The sequence below is a fragment of the Dermacentor albipictus genome, chromosome 3 (genome assembly GCF_038994185.2).
Source record: "Dermacentor albipictus isolate Rhodes 1998 colony chromosome 3, USDA_Dalb.pri_finalv2, whole genome shotgun sequence".
Lineage (NCBI taxonomy): Eukaryota > Metazoa > Arthropoda > Arachnida > Ixodida > Ixodidae > Dermacentor > Dermacentor albipictus.
The window spans coordinates 4,772,005-4,787,547 of record NC_091823.1 but is presented as its reverse complement, the minus strand read 5'-3'; the positions used below and the strand labels follow the sequence as shown (position 1 = coordinate 4,787,547).

At 46.2% G+C, this 15,543-nt stretch overlaps 1 protein-coding gene across 2 annotated transcripts in view; it reads right to left on the bottom strand.

Moving 5' to 3' along the window:
• Positions 1 to 15,543, bottom strand: part of pod1 (coronin pod1) — a 126,759-nt gene that overhangs the window by 58,806 nt on the left and 52,410 nt on the right. For both annotated transcript variants that reach the window (XM_065454335.1, XM_065454336.1), the window contains exons 17-18: positions 11,588 to 11,696; positions 655 to 884 (exon numbers count right to left, since the gene is read on the bottom strand). In XM_065454335.1, coding sequence (XP_065310407.1) covers positions 655 to 884; positions 11,588 to 11,696 — 339 coding nt within the window. The remainder of the gene's footprint in view (positions 1 to 654; positions 885 to 11,587; positions 11,697 to 15,543) is intronic.

The following is a 15,543-nucleotide window of genomic DNA, read 5'->3' as shown; positions in this document are numbered from 1 at the left end:
GGCTGGACAATATAGCATCATGAATGAGATCATCATGCAAAGTAGCATGCTTTCAAAACCTTCGAGTTTTTTGTCAACAGCAGGCTGTCTCACGCAAAGCGAGAGAACTGTTTGCTGCAGCTGCTGTGCCACAGGAGTCATGTATGGATGCGGTGCAAAAAAATAATAAAGCATTCTTGTGGCACGCTGTCAAGTGATGCCGCAATTGCAATGAGTGCTCAATCACTTCAATTCGGTGGGATGCTGGCACATCACTGTCGTGGCACTCGCAACACTATGGTGCTTCTCACGTAACAAGTGCACTATGCGATGAACACTGCACAAGCAAATGCCTCTTTCTTAAAGAAACACACCTTTTTAGACGAATGAAAACATTAATGGGATTAGACAGTGAGGTGAGCCTATGTGTTAACCAAGGTCAGATTAATGCACTTTTATTGCAACGGCTTACTAGCCCATTTTTATTTGTCAAATTAATTGATCCACCATGTTTACAATAATCATAATGTTGTACATACCAAAATGTCTCTGCATTTGGTTATTCGGTGCTGAAATCGATATTTATAAATATGTGATATTGTGCACCACAAACATTTACCCAATTTAGGGAAAATGGAATTCATGAGAAATGCACACTTCAAGTGGCGGCAATACCTGGTCCGTATGACCTTGGAGGCAAATCTTGCTCTCGCGGGTCTCCATGTCCCAGATGATCACAGTCAGGTCATGGGAGCCTGAGGCTAACACTCCGGCAGCTGTTGGATGGAATTTGACAAAGTGGACTTTCTCGGTATGCCCTTGCAGCTCAAAGTCCGGCTCCGTCAGGCTCTCATGCAGGCCACCTTCAGGAACAGTCCACACACGCACTCGGCCATCGTCACACGCTGCATACACAACAAGTTATTAGCCACTGCTACAAGCCATTTCACTAACAGGGAACACAAGAACCAGCTTAATAAACGAGCCTGGCTCTTTCGGTGATGAGGACAGCATAAAGAAGAATAAAAGTCGGTGACAAAGAGCAATCTATTTGGAAAAATTACTTCGGTAGACATCAGACACTGTGGCAGTTACTAAAGAGGAACCTCAAATACCAAGCCTAGAGAAACCTCACTGTCTTAGATAAAGCAAAATAAAGAAAAGAACCTACTCCCTTGGCCCCCAGGTACACTAAATACCATATAAGCACAAACAGTGTGCGCTTGTACGTATGTTTGCCAGGGTTTGTACAGGGCTCGGAGACAAAAATTCAAGAATATTCAAAGGCTTTCAAGATCGTGCCAAATTTTGTTTACGAGTGCCCCCCCTCCCTCCAAATTTTTTTGTGCTGTCATGCGCCGCCGACCAAAACAACCCTTGCCGACGGAAATCACGCTGGATTTTCTCTTGAATCTCCTTTTCCTGCTAGAAAAGACGTTTCAGCGCGAACACTGCGAAATCGGGCTGGATTTCATGGCAGCGCCCATGCACCGAGAGCCATATATTGTAACACAAGGTGTCCCATCCGAGCACACAGTTTCAAGGGCGTTTCGATGGCGAGCGGGCTCGTCGCGGCATCTTGTGGGGGCTGCGAAATCTACAGAGCGCATGGATTTCAATTCTAACACTTTATGGGTATAAAGTTCTCATAAAATTTTGTTGTGAAAGGCACATTGACATGTCCAAAGTCGTGCTTTAGATTTTCAATTCCGTAACTTTGTAGGTTTAATGTTGTTACAAACATTTCACGCCAAAAGTGCATTGACTTTCTAATGTCATACATTGGACCATACAACGAGACAAGCCAAATCAACAACTATCAGACAAGTTGACAAAGCACACAGCGAAGTCTGATGAGACGAAGCGTTGCGGTGGTTCATTTGTGCTGTCATGTCACAGAAAAGAATATCAACATTTTTTTTCACCTGTACCAGCGCGAACATGTCAATACACTAAAGCTAGCAAAGGTAACTACGTTGTTCCTTATTTTTCTACTTCGACTTTTACTCGCGAACACACATTGAGCCCTTTTTTTTTTTTTTTGCTGTTCTCGCTACACGCGGGCTGTCGGACCCAGCCAGAGCGCATGTGTTTTTCTCGTTTTGCCACAAGCACTGCGCGGCACACTTCAATGCGCGTTCGTTTTTCTCTGGCCGAGTGGATTTTCACCTGGCAGAGTTTTCGACGCTTTCTGGCTAGCAGATGAGAAAAAAGAAACAACGCATTATTGCTCGCTGCCATGAATGCGGAGACTCGACGAATTACAATGCGTTCACTTGAGCACAACCTCTCCGGAAAGTCTTGCCTCACCGGTGTAGTATACCGAGCAGTATGCATATGGTTCTCTGTGGACCAAGCGTCTCCCATTTTCTTCTACATCCTTCCGGTAGCAACATCAGATGCCCAATGTAGGCATTCGATTGAGGCAAACATGCTTTCCTTTGCATTTTTTTTTTTTTCATTTCAGTGCCCCCACCCACAGAAAAGAAAAACAGACATTGTTGCGACGGAGAGAATTGTCGCATGGTGAAAGTTCAATTTTGTTACTTCTTTTGTGAAAAGAAATGAGCCACGGGACACTTAAGTTGCTGGCTACTCTTATTATATTATTGCGATAGCAATTATATGGACACTCCAGGCGCATTCGTGCAGTCACCATCGCCTTCTTGTTCCGTAAAAAGTTCAAGAGCGATAACATTGTGACCACACGCTGCATGCTGTGTGTGCGAGTGAAAGCGTAGGGGGGGGGGGGGATGGCATGGGTGAGCCGACAATGGGGGCTCAGTCTTGTGTGCTCAAGGAAGAAAAGCGGGGAGGAAGCGCGCTGCCTCCTCTGGAGTGGAGAGAGAGGGGGCTGTGATCTATGAATGTGTTTGCGCAACATGTTTATTTGCCTTGTTTGACACATTTCTTAGGAAAGTCGATTTATTGGAGACTTATACGTATATTTAAACATCTTGTTGCAAAGTTTTATGTATACGTGCAGTGAACTTTGTTTCTAGTGAGACTTTTTTTGCCCTTTATGAAGCTGTATCTTTGCATTTGTATATTCCATTGTATCTTTGCATTTGTATTGTACGCGGGCGAGTCAAATGAAAGTGAGCCAATCCACCCCGTGCAATAATGGTTCGGTTCATGATCTGCGAGGCATGTGCGTAGCACATAGGCACCTCGCTTACAAAAGTGACATGCAGGTGTGAGCATGAATGTCTTTAATGCTCTCATACACAGGGTTGAACATGGTCGCGCGACCTTATGGACGCTCCAAAAGTTAAAAAGCGCGGTGTCATGAGGTTTTTGACTACTAAAGACGTTTCCCAAAACGAAATTAGTCGCCGTATGGCTGCCGTGTACATTGAACATTGCATTTCATTAGCCAATGTGAGGCGTTGGAGAAACAGTTCAACGGACGTTAAAGTTGCAAAGACGATCTAAGACCGGACCAAAGCCACCGTGCCATCACCCCAACACAATTGCAAATTCTGATTAGACAAGAATGGAGGATAAGCATAGATGAATTGGCAGGGTGTGTGAACATCAGTCACAGTTCAGGTCACACTATAATTCATGAAAATCTCAGTTATCGGCTCTTCTATGCGCAATGAATGCCCAACATTTTCAACTACCGCCTGAAGACGGAAAGGTTCGGCGCTGTCTTGACTCATCTAATGCAGTATCACAATGAGGGTGATGACTTTTTGTCTGCAATTGTGAACGGGGACGAATCATGGTGCTGCTACGAGCCTGAAACACGTCGGCAAAGCTTACAGTGGAAACATTTGAATTCACCATCCCAAGGAAAGCAAAGGCCGTCATTTCTGCCAGAAAGGTGTTGAAATTTTTTTCCTATTGTCAGGGGCCATTATTGATCGAATTTGCTAAACCTGGAGAAACTATCAATCGTTTCCGATATAGCAAAATGTTGGATCCACTGCATGTCACAATCAAGAACAAACGACGTGCAAAATTGAGGAATGCGGTCATCCTGCTCCACGACAATGCCCGTCGCTGATGGCTTAATGGCTCCACGACAATGCCCGTCGCTAATGTGGTTAATACAAAACTGGAAACGGTCAAGTAGGAAATGCTGCAACATCCACCATACAGCCCAGACCTGTCGCCTTGCGACTTCCACATTTTGGAGCACTTGAAGAAACAGCTCAAAAGAAACAGATTCGTGTCAGACGATGACGTGAAAGAGTCAGTTACCAACCTTTTAAAACAGCAACGCAAGAAGCTTTATGAGACTGGAATTACGCCACTCGTTAGTAGCTGGGACAAATGTCTAAATGCTCACGGAGACTACTTTTAAATAACGTACCTCAACTGTCATATGTTCGCATTGGCTCACTTTCATTTGACTCGCCCTCGTATATATTACAGAACTCCTGATTTTTATATGTGCTCTCTGTTGCGACTATAATTTAGGTGCAATTAGGTGCAATTTAGGTGCAAAGTCGAAGGCGAACTCAGGCCCATGTCATTTATAAGCAGGACCCCCAGCGCTGCTGTAAAGAACTATACTGTCCAAGAATGGAAATGCCTCGCTGTGGTGTGGGCTGTCGATAGATTCCAACCGTATGTACAATTCACATCATGTAAAGTGCATTGTGACCATGCATCACTGGCTTGGATGTTTACAACTGAGCAGACATCGTGCAGAGTGCGACGTTGGGTGTTGAGATTACAAGAGTTCAAGTGTACCATAAGGCATGGTAAAGGACGGGCTAACATCCCAGCGAATGCACTAAGCAGGTGCCCCATCCCTGTTGCCGAATCTGCTCAGCCTTGTTTGGCGGAGAACTGGTTTCCAGTCGAAGTGCAAGAGCCACAACAAACCATTCGTTTTGAACTAGCAGCCCCTGCTGACATGGCTGATGCGTCCCCACTCACCAGCACTGCAAAGTTCCAATTGGAACAACGCAAGGATCCACTGCTGCTGCAGCTGCTGCAATACTTAAAGTCTGGCCTGCTACCTGGTGATGCTAAAGAACAGGACCTAGCTGATGACAGCAAAATCTCGAACAATGGTATCCTTATGCACACGGTCAGTGAACGTAAGGTCACCTGGCTTTCCCAGCACTTACGAGACATGGCACTGAAAATGGAGAATGAACACCTTCTAAGTGGACATTTAGGCTTTCTTAAAACTTGGAAACGTGTGAAGAGCCGGTTCACATGGCTCAGTATCTGCTCCGATATCTCCAGTTACATCCGCAGCTGCCAGCAGTGCCAGGCTTTCAAACTTCACCGGCAAAAACCAAAAGGACTGATGGACAGTTCATGGACCACTCACCTAATGCAGCACCGAAGTGTGGACCTTATTGGGCCACTGCCCACAACCCCTTGGCACCACAAGTACATTCTGGTGGTGCTAGACAAGTTCACAAAGTTTGTGGTGCTTTCCCTATTATGTGTCCTTACCTTCAATTGATCATCGATAAAATTATCGATGATAAATTATTGATCAAATGATTGAATGGCCAGCATGGTGTGCCTAGCTCCATCTCTAGCAACAATGGCAAACCATTCTTAAGCAAACTGTGGAAAGGCATTCTCCAGTACTGGGGCATCGAGGAGAGCCACAAAGTCCCATACAGACCAGCAGGACAGACTGTGGAACGCCATAATGCAACGGTTAAACTATTCCTGACGGTCTACTGCACTTCCCACATGGACTGGGACAAAAGGCTGCCCGAAATGGCATTTGCAATGTGCACGTCTGAAAGTGTAGTTACTGGCTCTACGCCTGCCTTCTTGTGGTATGGGCGGGAACTACTGAACCAATGGAGCCATCACAATCAGGCAGCTGGCACCGAGGTGCCCCCTTCTGCGCCTCATGCCCTAGCTGCTGAGCTGAATGTGTACCTTCGAGATGCCTGGGCCTTTGCACAGGACCACCAAACTTTGGCAAAAGCCAGCTATGCAAAGTATTACAACAAAAAACGCACTCCAGCTACCGTCCCGGTTGGAGACTTAGTTCTCCAACACACACATCCGCTAAGTAAGGCAGCCATTGGATTCACAGCCAAGTTTGCCCCTCGACGCAAAGGGCAATTTAGAGTGACTGCACGCATTGGACGCAATACCTACAGACTCAGAGACCCTGCTAGAGGGAAACAGAATGGCCTCGCTAATGCAGACCAGCTGAGCCCTTATGGTGTGCATTGGAAGCCCTCTTCACAAGATAAAAGGGGGGAAGGAGGGAATGTGTGAGGGTGGGCCGACGCCAGGCAGCGTAGTGGTAGACACAGTACGGTAGGCAACGCTGTGGCGGGCGGGGGAGAACATGGAAGGTGTGTGTGCACAGTCGGCATGCGGGGAGCACGAGACAACGAACTGAGTGAGCGAAGTAATCGGTAGAGCAAGCCATGTGCGGTGCGGCGGGAAAGAACACAGACTGTGTGTGTGTGCGTGCACTGAGGATTTCTTGAAATAAAGAATGTACTTGACAAGGGTTAAGGAATGGAATGAATGTGTGTAGCCAAGTTCGCGGGCCGCTGCTGAAAATGTCGGTACATGTTACCAGCACTTCGAGATGTACGGCTTTCCTCGAAAATACAGAAATTTGCTCAACCACTAGCGTTGTATTGCTAGCCTTCTAAGAAAGTGCTTCCGTCCCGGAATGTCGGCAAGAGTGAGTACCACTCGTTAAACAATGACAAAGGGAGTAGCGCTGCTTCCCGTCATGCTACGTTTCGTGCACGGTATGAACACATGTCTACTCCAACTGACACGAAAACTACCGCTCACTCTATCGCCAACGTGTCAATGAGTGAATGGGCGCACCGTATACAGTCAACGACTGAATTTTCGGACGCCCAAATTTTCGGAAATGCCTGATATTTCGGACGTTTTCGCGGCACCGCCACGAGCCCCATAGAATCAATGTATAAGGACATATGAAGTTTCATACGCTCGAACCCCCCGCCGTCCAATTTTCCGTACTTTTTGACGCGACGGAAGGTCCTTTGGCTCTTCGCGCAGCGCCCTTGCGAAGGAAATCGACTTGCAGCCGAAGCATATCACCGCTTTGAACCACAACTAGCCAAACCTAGCCCTCACACACCGATTTGGTCTGGTCAAGCTGGCTATGTCTATTGCCGCACTTCCACCTCTGGCGGAGCTTCCGGAGCGGCGCTATTTCGTTTGTTTGTGCAGGCCACGTTTTGGCTAGCGTGGTGTGTGGTTGTGCTGTTGTGTCAAGTGTGCTCTGCGACGCTAGGCCTAGGTGCTTCGACGCTCGTCAGCGAACTCCACTGTTGGCAACTTGAGGGTTTCGCTTGCCTTCGATGGCCCCCACTCCGTCTTCGTCGTCGTCGCCGATGGCATCGAAGCGCGGAGAGCAGTACAGTACCCACGGAAATAACTTTTGAGCAGTTTGTTGACGCTGACAACGAGCTCAACTTCTGCGCAGAACTGACTGACGAGGAAATAGTCCGTCAGATTGTGGGGGATTCAGAAGACTTCAATGTTGAAAATGAGGAGCCAGTGCCTGCGCCGCCTACAAGCGCCGAGTTGATGCGAGCACTGCTGATTTTTTCATCGGTGTACAGTGCTGACATGACTCTTGCTCAGATCGAGGCGAATATGATCGCATGCAGCCGGAACGCCGTCCAAACAACAATCAACAAGTTCTTAAAGCCACTGCAGCAATAACACTGGCTGCCCGACGATGCACATGTACATAATAAACCGGCAGTCGGCTGCATACAGAGTTTTTGAGCGCCTCTTTTTATAGCACCTTCATTGATGCTTTGGCACGGTTTCGGAAGATTGGTACTTCGCCCTTTACCACTAGATCCAAGAAAAAAAGAAGGAAAGTGAGTTTTTTTGCTTGCATTCATTTTTTCGGACTGCCTGAATTTTCTGACGTCTTTACGTTCCCTAGAGGGCCCGAAAAATCAGTCGTTGACTGTACGCCCAATAAATGACGGGCTACACCGACAGCGCACAAATGGTCGAAGCTGAATGTTTCGTGACGGTCCACAAGCGCAAGCGAGTTACTAGCGATAATACATCTTTGCTACAAGGTATTACAATGTACAAAGCAGCTACGTGTCAAGCCTCGCATGCAGCAAGAACAAATCTATCAGAACTGAGCACACCCGCGAGTGATTAGGCAGAAAATAATTAGATAGCAACCACATCGAGGAAATTTACTGAGTTAGAAATGCGACAAGCCACTGATTCAAAATATTTGCCAATTAAAGAATGAAGAGCAGAACACACTAGTCCTGATTCATGAGCGGAAGGTTTGGATAGCTTGGAATACATATTTAGCCTCGCTTATAGAACAAGCACCAAATATGCACTGCTCGTGCCGTTTGGACATAGCTTAATCAGCTCCGAAACCACTTTTGCATGTTGTCTGAAGCTGTGGCCAAAGCTTTGTGTTGTCCCCTACGATATCTTTAGAAATAGAGGTTTGCTAAGCCACACCAGTATCCCACACACCCATTGTAAACACGGATCCAACAAAGGCAGTAGAGGCAAGCAATGGACACGTCATCACATGATCAAACATGGCAGCCCCCACAGAATCACCGCGACAAGGGTCAATGTAGCCACCCGTCTCACATGAAAATGACGGCATGCAGTTTTTATACCAGGACCAGCAAATCCCTGCCTGGGCCATCACACGCCCCATTCACAGTTTTAACTGCCAACCCTATTGCGATAAGCATCTTCACCTATCTGTGTGTAGTACCATTGGTAGCATACTGCACGCTTTTAGCAGGCGATAATCCAAACGCACCGCCGTTCCCTGCTGCAGGCAGCATAATGTGGCTATCACGTTTCGCTTTGGGGGCATCCGGCATCGCCCACCAGCTCGATTTCGTTTTGGTTTCCAGTCGCCCTCCTAAAACAACACCCAATAGGAACAAAAAGACGTGTCCCAGGTAGCCGGAGCACCACCAGCTCAACATGCGTGGGCGCCTCATGCCGCAACAATTCGCGTGACGCTTCACATTACGTAGATGTCAACAATAGTTGAATCTGTTGCATTTTTTTAGTTAGTTCGGATGGTACATTTTCCCAGATAGTATTTTTTTTTCTTTTTTTTTTCCAATATGTGTCAACGAAGTTTTGCTGTATACACTACAAACACAGGTGAGAGTTCCATCGAGCAGTGACGGCATTGATATTGACCACCAACAAGAGCCAGAAATGGACGCATTCGGTCTCCACAGCTATCACGAAGGAGCTCTGGGAAGGCAAAGAAAACGGTGCATGCTCTCGAGCAATCGAGTTCTGAGGATGGGCGGCGAGATGCGGGACACTGTCGCTCACTTGCTCGTTAGTTTGTCCGTTCATTCGACTTATTCTCTTACATTGACAATCATTGTCCATGGTTTCTGCATAATCGCTTTTTTTCTTCAGAGATGCAACACTACTAATAAAGTTTCTACGCCCTTTTTTTTACACAAATGCTTTGCATGTCTTCCACTTCTATGATGGAAACATTACGTAACTAGTATTTGATGGGGGATGCGGGGCTAAAATCGCGATTTTTGCATGAAAAATGCATTTTCCAATTTTATTTATTTTGGATTCCTAGACATATAAAGATGCTCATTCCCAAGTTTCGTTCCAATTTGCGCTGTACAAAAGGAGAAAAATAAGCAAAGAACAAACTCTCTTCTCGTAATGGTGGTGCGCGCTCACCGTCGAGAGCACCCATGAACATTGTATTCAAGCCACCGCAGAGCGCACAAGTACCAAACATGGGTGCAGTGAATGCCCACATTAGAAAGTTTCTTTTTCACGCTTTTTAAATCATGGGAGACCTTCCATCGAGAGTACAGCAGACTGCAAACTAAAAACTGAACAATAAAGACATAATTCAGGCTGCGGCCCACTTGTCTACGAGTGCAGACAAGGGTGCTGCACTGTTACAAAGCAAAAAAAAAAAGCAAGGACGACTTGAAGCAACTGCCGCAGAGCAGGTTCAAATTGAAGAGGATGGTCAAACCTATGAAGCAGGGTGCTTTTATTAATAATTTATAATACTTCTTGGTCTTAAGATAAGACAGCGTGTTCTAAAATCTTTGAGCTCATTTTTCTCAGCTTGCACTTTTGGCCAAACGAAACCTTTAGGGAAACTGTCATTTCCAAACTGCTTCGCCAAAAGCTGCTTACAAGGTGGTTTCTAGACTAAAATTTTGTCAGGAACAAGGTGAGCTACTTTTTAGATCTATAAATATTTTTCAACACAATAAATTATCAAATGTCTGACATATAACAACAAAATAAATGAACTTCGTTTTTAGAGTCATGACATTTTTACAGAAATGACATACAAAAAAATTGGAGGACGCTTAAGCTTCGCCTTCAAGAGTGGGACGCGACAGCGTTCCCGTCGACCCGCCAAGGGGTATAAGACAATGCGCTACGGCACAGCAATCACTTACGATGCGCCCCGCATCGGACTTAGCGCCCACCTATCACGCGGTGAGCGTCGAGCAACGCAGCGTTTGGCACGGCAACGAAACGTGCGCCTGAGCGAACGAAACGAACCAAAGAACTCGGTGTCTCGGAGGGGAAACGATCTACGCCAGCCAAACGTCGTGATCGGCACGGGCAGAGAGATAGATAGTAATCTAAACCGGAAGCACGGCGAAGCGTCGTCAGGGGAGAGGGAGTCCCGCGACGCGCCTGGCAGCGGTCCCAATGCGCGCGCGGCGCGCCTCCTGTCGGGGCAGCGCCGTACATTGAGAGGAGGGGGTCTTCTGTGTTTGCCGCAAGATGGCTCTGCGTGTGCGGAAAGCGCAGAAGAAATGCAGCGGAAACGCACTTCGCAACTCGTGTAATTGTGACTTCTGTACGTTACATGTTCATAATTACCGATATACACCGCAGTATAACTTTCCACGGCTCGTTTCGAAGGCAACACCGCATTCACTAGAGGCGCGTTTGCACCGCTTGGAAGCATCGAACTCGTGGCTGAGTGGTAGCGTCTCCGTCTCACACTCCAGAGACCTGGGTTCGATTCCCACCGGGCCAATCTTGGAAGTTGCTTTTTATTTATGAAGCGCCTGCCGTGATTTATCGCTCACGGTCAACGCCGCCGACGCCGACACCCGACGCCGACGACACCGGCTTTTCTGCGACACGAGCTCCTTAACGCTATCGCGTTAATATGCGACTTGCCTTATCCTGTACTATAAGACGTCTAGCAGGTATCTAATCACAAACAATTAGTGTACGATTATTATTTTTGAAATGATAGTTTTCCAAGGTTGACACACTTGATTGCACCATATGACACCTATAAGCTCTTCTCTCTTCGTGCTAGGCTGCTGAAATTTAGAACATATTCTAATCACAAGAAGATAAACCATCCCTAAAATTTTTTTATCAAAATTGGTGCAGCAGTTCCAAATTCGACTCTTCAGCCCTGCATGCCCCCTTTAAGAATTATGCGCGGATGGTGAAACATGATGAGCTGTTCCTCTGTATTTGCTTCTTCAGGTGCATCCATAGCTCAAAGACAGAAAAGCTCTATGGCTTAAACAGTTTTAGAATGCCTTTTTGATCAGTGACTGTCACTATATCTTAGGTTCAATGAATGCACAAGGTTCATGAATAAACCTGATAAACTCACCTATGGCAATGCACCTGTTATTGAACGGGTCCCAGGCAAAGTCCATGATGCTGGTCCCACAGATGAGGCTGGGAACAACTCCAGATTGTAGACGGCCTCTCTTGGACAGCTGGATTCACCACAAAGCAAGCGACAGGATATAGAATGCCGACAAAGTTCCTTCACTACTACAGCTGTAGATTAAATACAAGTTTATGTGACCAGCTGCTTCACCTTAGTGTTTTTACAGCCTGCTCCAGTCTCCTACAGACTGTAGCCAAAACAGTCAGCCAAAAGTTGGAGAACAAAATGAGAGCCACACCCTACGCATGCACTGACCAGGAAGGCCAAGGTGATGGTGGCACTTGGCAGAGTGAAAAACCACTTCTATTATTTGTGCTCACCCTGTGGGTGCTGTGCTTTATGTCACAACTAAATGGTACTGCAGGTTCTTGCTTTCCCTCACCTCGCTTTCGCAAAGTTTGTGCAGTTGAACCTCATTTTAACGAAGTTGCATCTGACAAAAAGATGCTTCTGTTATTGGGGCCGAGGACATAAAATGGCGGCGCCTGTTACCAGCGCCTGAATGACGAGGAAATTGGGTAATGTGCCGGAGTGTCTGCTTCAGTGCCATCACATGCTTTGTTTTCAGGGTGTCGACCAAGTTGACATTTCCAAATTCCCTGAGTTTTTCAGGTTTTCCCCGAGTGCCATTGCAAATTTCCCTGAGTGATGCAGAACTATGTTTTATATGAACACGGGCTGGAACCATATCGCCTGATGCTGTCACTCTCTAGTAAGCACATGAAAAAAAAAAAAAGCAACTTAATCCAATTTGAATACTAAGGAGCAGTGTTTATGTTATCCAAACAGAAAATAGAAGGCAGGGGTTAGTAAAATGCACAGCAAATAAAGTGTCTTTGAAAACAATTGCAAATAGGGTCGGACATTATCGAATACGAATAAAAAGGAGATGCATACAAAGGCAAATATTTTCTAATATGAGCTATTTCTATCAACTGATAGCAACCTCAGTGGGATGAGGCCTGAACTCTGTCACAATTGAGATTCTCTCTCAACAGCTCGTAAGTCAACCTCACAGTCCTGACATACTCTCAGCCCACGCACGACGCCAGAGTGTTGTGTTGCACTGCTTCAAAGGGTGTATTTTAGTTTGGATGAGGGACACCTGCATCTCGGCATCAGCCAAAACTTTACTTTTTGAGCTCAAGCTCTTTCAAAACGGCGGCAACAAGCTTCCTTTCTCGTTTATTCCTTAATGTGTAGGTCACTTCTGTTCTTGTCCGCCTTCCGCCACTCGTTCGCCCCAAGGACCATTTGAAGCACCTTGATCAGTTGCACAGTCCACGACCGATTTTTCGAGCTCCCTAGGGGCCGCGAGAACGTCCGAAAAATCGGCCAGTTGGAAAAAAATAAATGCGTGTCATTTACTGCCCTTAGGGGCTCAAACTGCCACAGGCACGTTCGAAAACGCTCTGAAGGCCTGTCGGTACACATATTAGGCATACCTGTGCTCGTACTGTGACAGGAAATGCCGGGTGCCCGCGTGTATTCCGTGGCAATAGCCCTTTCCCACGCTTGTTATGCTTCACTACAATACTTTTCCGTAAGCTTTACCGAGTACCATTCTTTAAAGAGGCAAAGCTGACTTTCACGAACCGGCATTATGCAACGCACCGTGTTTTCCAAGTTTTTAAGCCAATCGCGAGGACCACGAAGGTGGAGTCCGTGCCATTGCTGACAGCAGCGAATTCTTTCAATAAAAAGTTCGGCACCCAATGGCAAGAAGCTTCATAGCAAACGTCGAAGCAGCTAGGCCTAGCGTTGCCGCAGTGGCGGCAACGGGTGCCAGCGGATCTGCGTGCGAGAGTGCCGGTTCGAGGCGGCGAAGTAATCAAAACGACAGCGGTGGTGCCTTTGATTAATGCCGTTTCGGACCTGCGGTTGCGGCAAAACGTCCGGAAAATTGGATGGCAAAGAGTTCTTGCGTCGGAAATTTCACACGTTCTGATACGTTGACACTATGGGGTACGAGGTGGCGCAGCGAAGCCGTCCAAATTATCGGGAATCCGGAAAGTTGCTTGTTGACTGTACACTGGCAACTCCTCCTGCTAACGACAGGGCGTCAAAGACGATTCATTACGATTCCTGTCTGCTACTCAAGCCAGCATTACCGCGACTTTCGACCCTTTCAATAAAATTGCCGCTAATTTTCCCTGATAGAGGCCAAAATTCCCTGAGCTTTCCCTGACTTTTTCCAGACTGCTCAAAATCCCTGAGAATTCCCGGTTTTCCCGGTTTTCCCGGTTGGTAGACACCCTGGTTTTTCATCGTACTGCCACGGTATTTCGGTTGGTTGTATAGTGAAGTCTAGAAGAAATCATTTTTCACTTTAGTGTCCCTTTAAGTTACGTGCTTTTTTTTTGCAGCAGCAGCCATGCAACACTAGGAAAGTCGACAAACCACCTCGCAAATAAAAGCGAATGCATGGGATAGCAACAAACAGGTTGACGGTTGCAATCTTTTAGACACACCATACGGTGGCCTCTCGTTCCAGATGCCGTTCGTTGACACACATTGGTCTCTTTTTGTAGCTTCGAGCAACCAGTCACAAGACTAACTTTGAATTTACACGTAGGGCATGACAGTGTCATGGCCAGTTGCATGCATTTGCATGGACAGCAGATGAATGAGAAAGGAGTGGGGGAGCGTCGCACTAACTTGTTGTGACCTTCTAAATTTTAGAATCTGACAGGTGGTAAATAATGCTGAACCTGACACTGAAACAGAGAGGACGATGCCTGCTCTTAACCGTCGGCACCAGCTATGCACGGAATGGTGATCATGTCACATAATCCACGGTCCCTTTGCTTGTCATGCAGATTGGCCTTACGATAACCTACCTGCCATGAGGTTCAGATAACCCTTCTGTATTTTGGAGAGAAACTGTAAACTAAAGCTTTCTACACAATAAATAAAAAATTGCTGCAACACACAGGTGCACTTTTAAACTGAGAAGCTCACTGCACTATGCAATATGCAATATTGCAATATGCAATAGAAATTCTGTTGATAAAAAAATATTTTCCAGACCTTCATATACCAGAACTGAGCTGTAATCACTGCTGGCATACTAATTTGGTGTTTCCTTTAATAAGAGTATACCATACTGTATATCTTGATATCCAAGTACATCAGTTACTGGTAGCTTGCTACATTTTTTTTATGCAATGCTAGAAGACTCCCAAGCATGTGTGCAGCACTGTTTTGTTGCCCAAAACTTGTAGGCATTAAATTTTGTGAAACATTTTCTATTATTCGTTATTCAGTTGAATATTTGGCTTTTTTTTTCCATTCCATTCAATAGTCGACTCGAAGTCTACTGCTCAGTATGCGCACACCCCTAGTTATAAGTGTACTGGTTTCATGCAACAGTGCTTGTTCTCTGTTTTGATTTTACGGTTTTATATGCTGTACGAGAATAGCCAGTGTTATTCCCTGTCAGTTTGGGCCAGAGGTTTCTCTACCTACCATTGCAGAAATAGAAAGCACGGCAGCGTCTACAGAAGCTCAACGATCGCTAAATGCCAGTGGCATATAGCCGATACCACACGTAACAATGTAACGGTAACACATGTAACACTATATTGGTTATAACGATGAGTCGACTTCAGAGTATCAACTTATGCATTAGGCCTATGAGAAAAAAACACATATACAGTCGCCGACCGTTTATTCGGACCTCACGGGGACTGCGGAAATGTCCAAATAAACGGGTGTCCGAAAAAGCAGATTAAAAAAAAAAGTAATCCTTTATTTCCACGCACTTATTCGGGCTTGGCAGTAGGCTTGAAGAAATCGTAAATGCGCCGTTGCACGCTGTTTTGTTTACGCGCAATAAGATAAGCCTGAATCTTGGAGAGGGTCGTATGGTCACTATAGGTGGCTGAAACCAC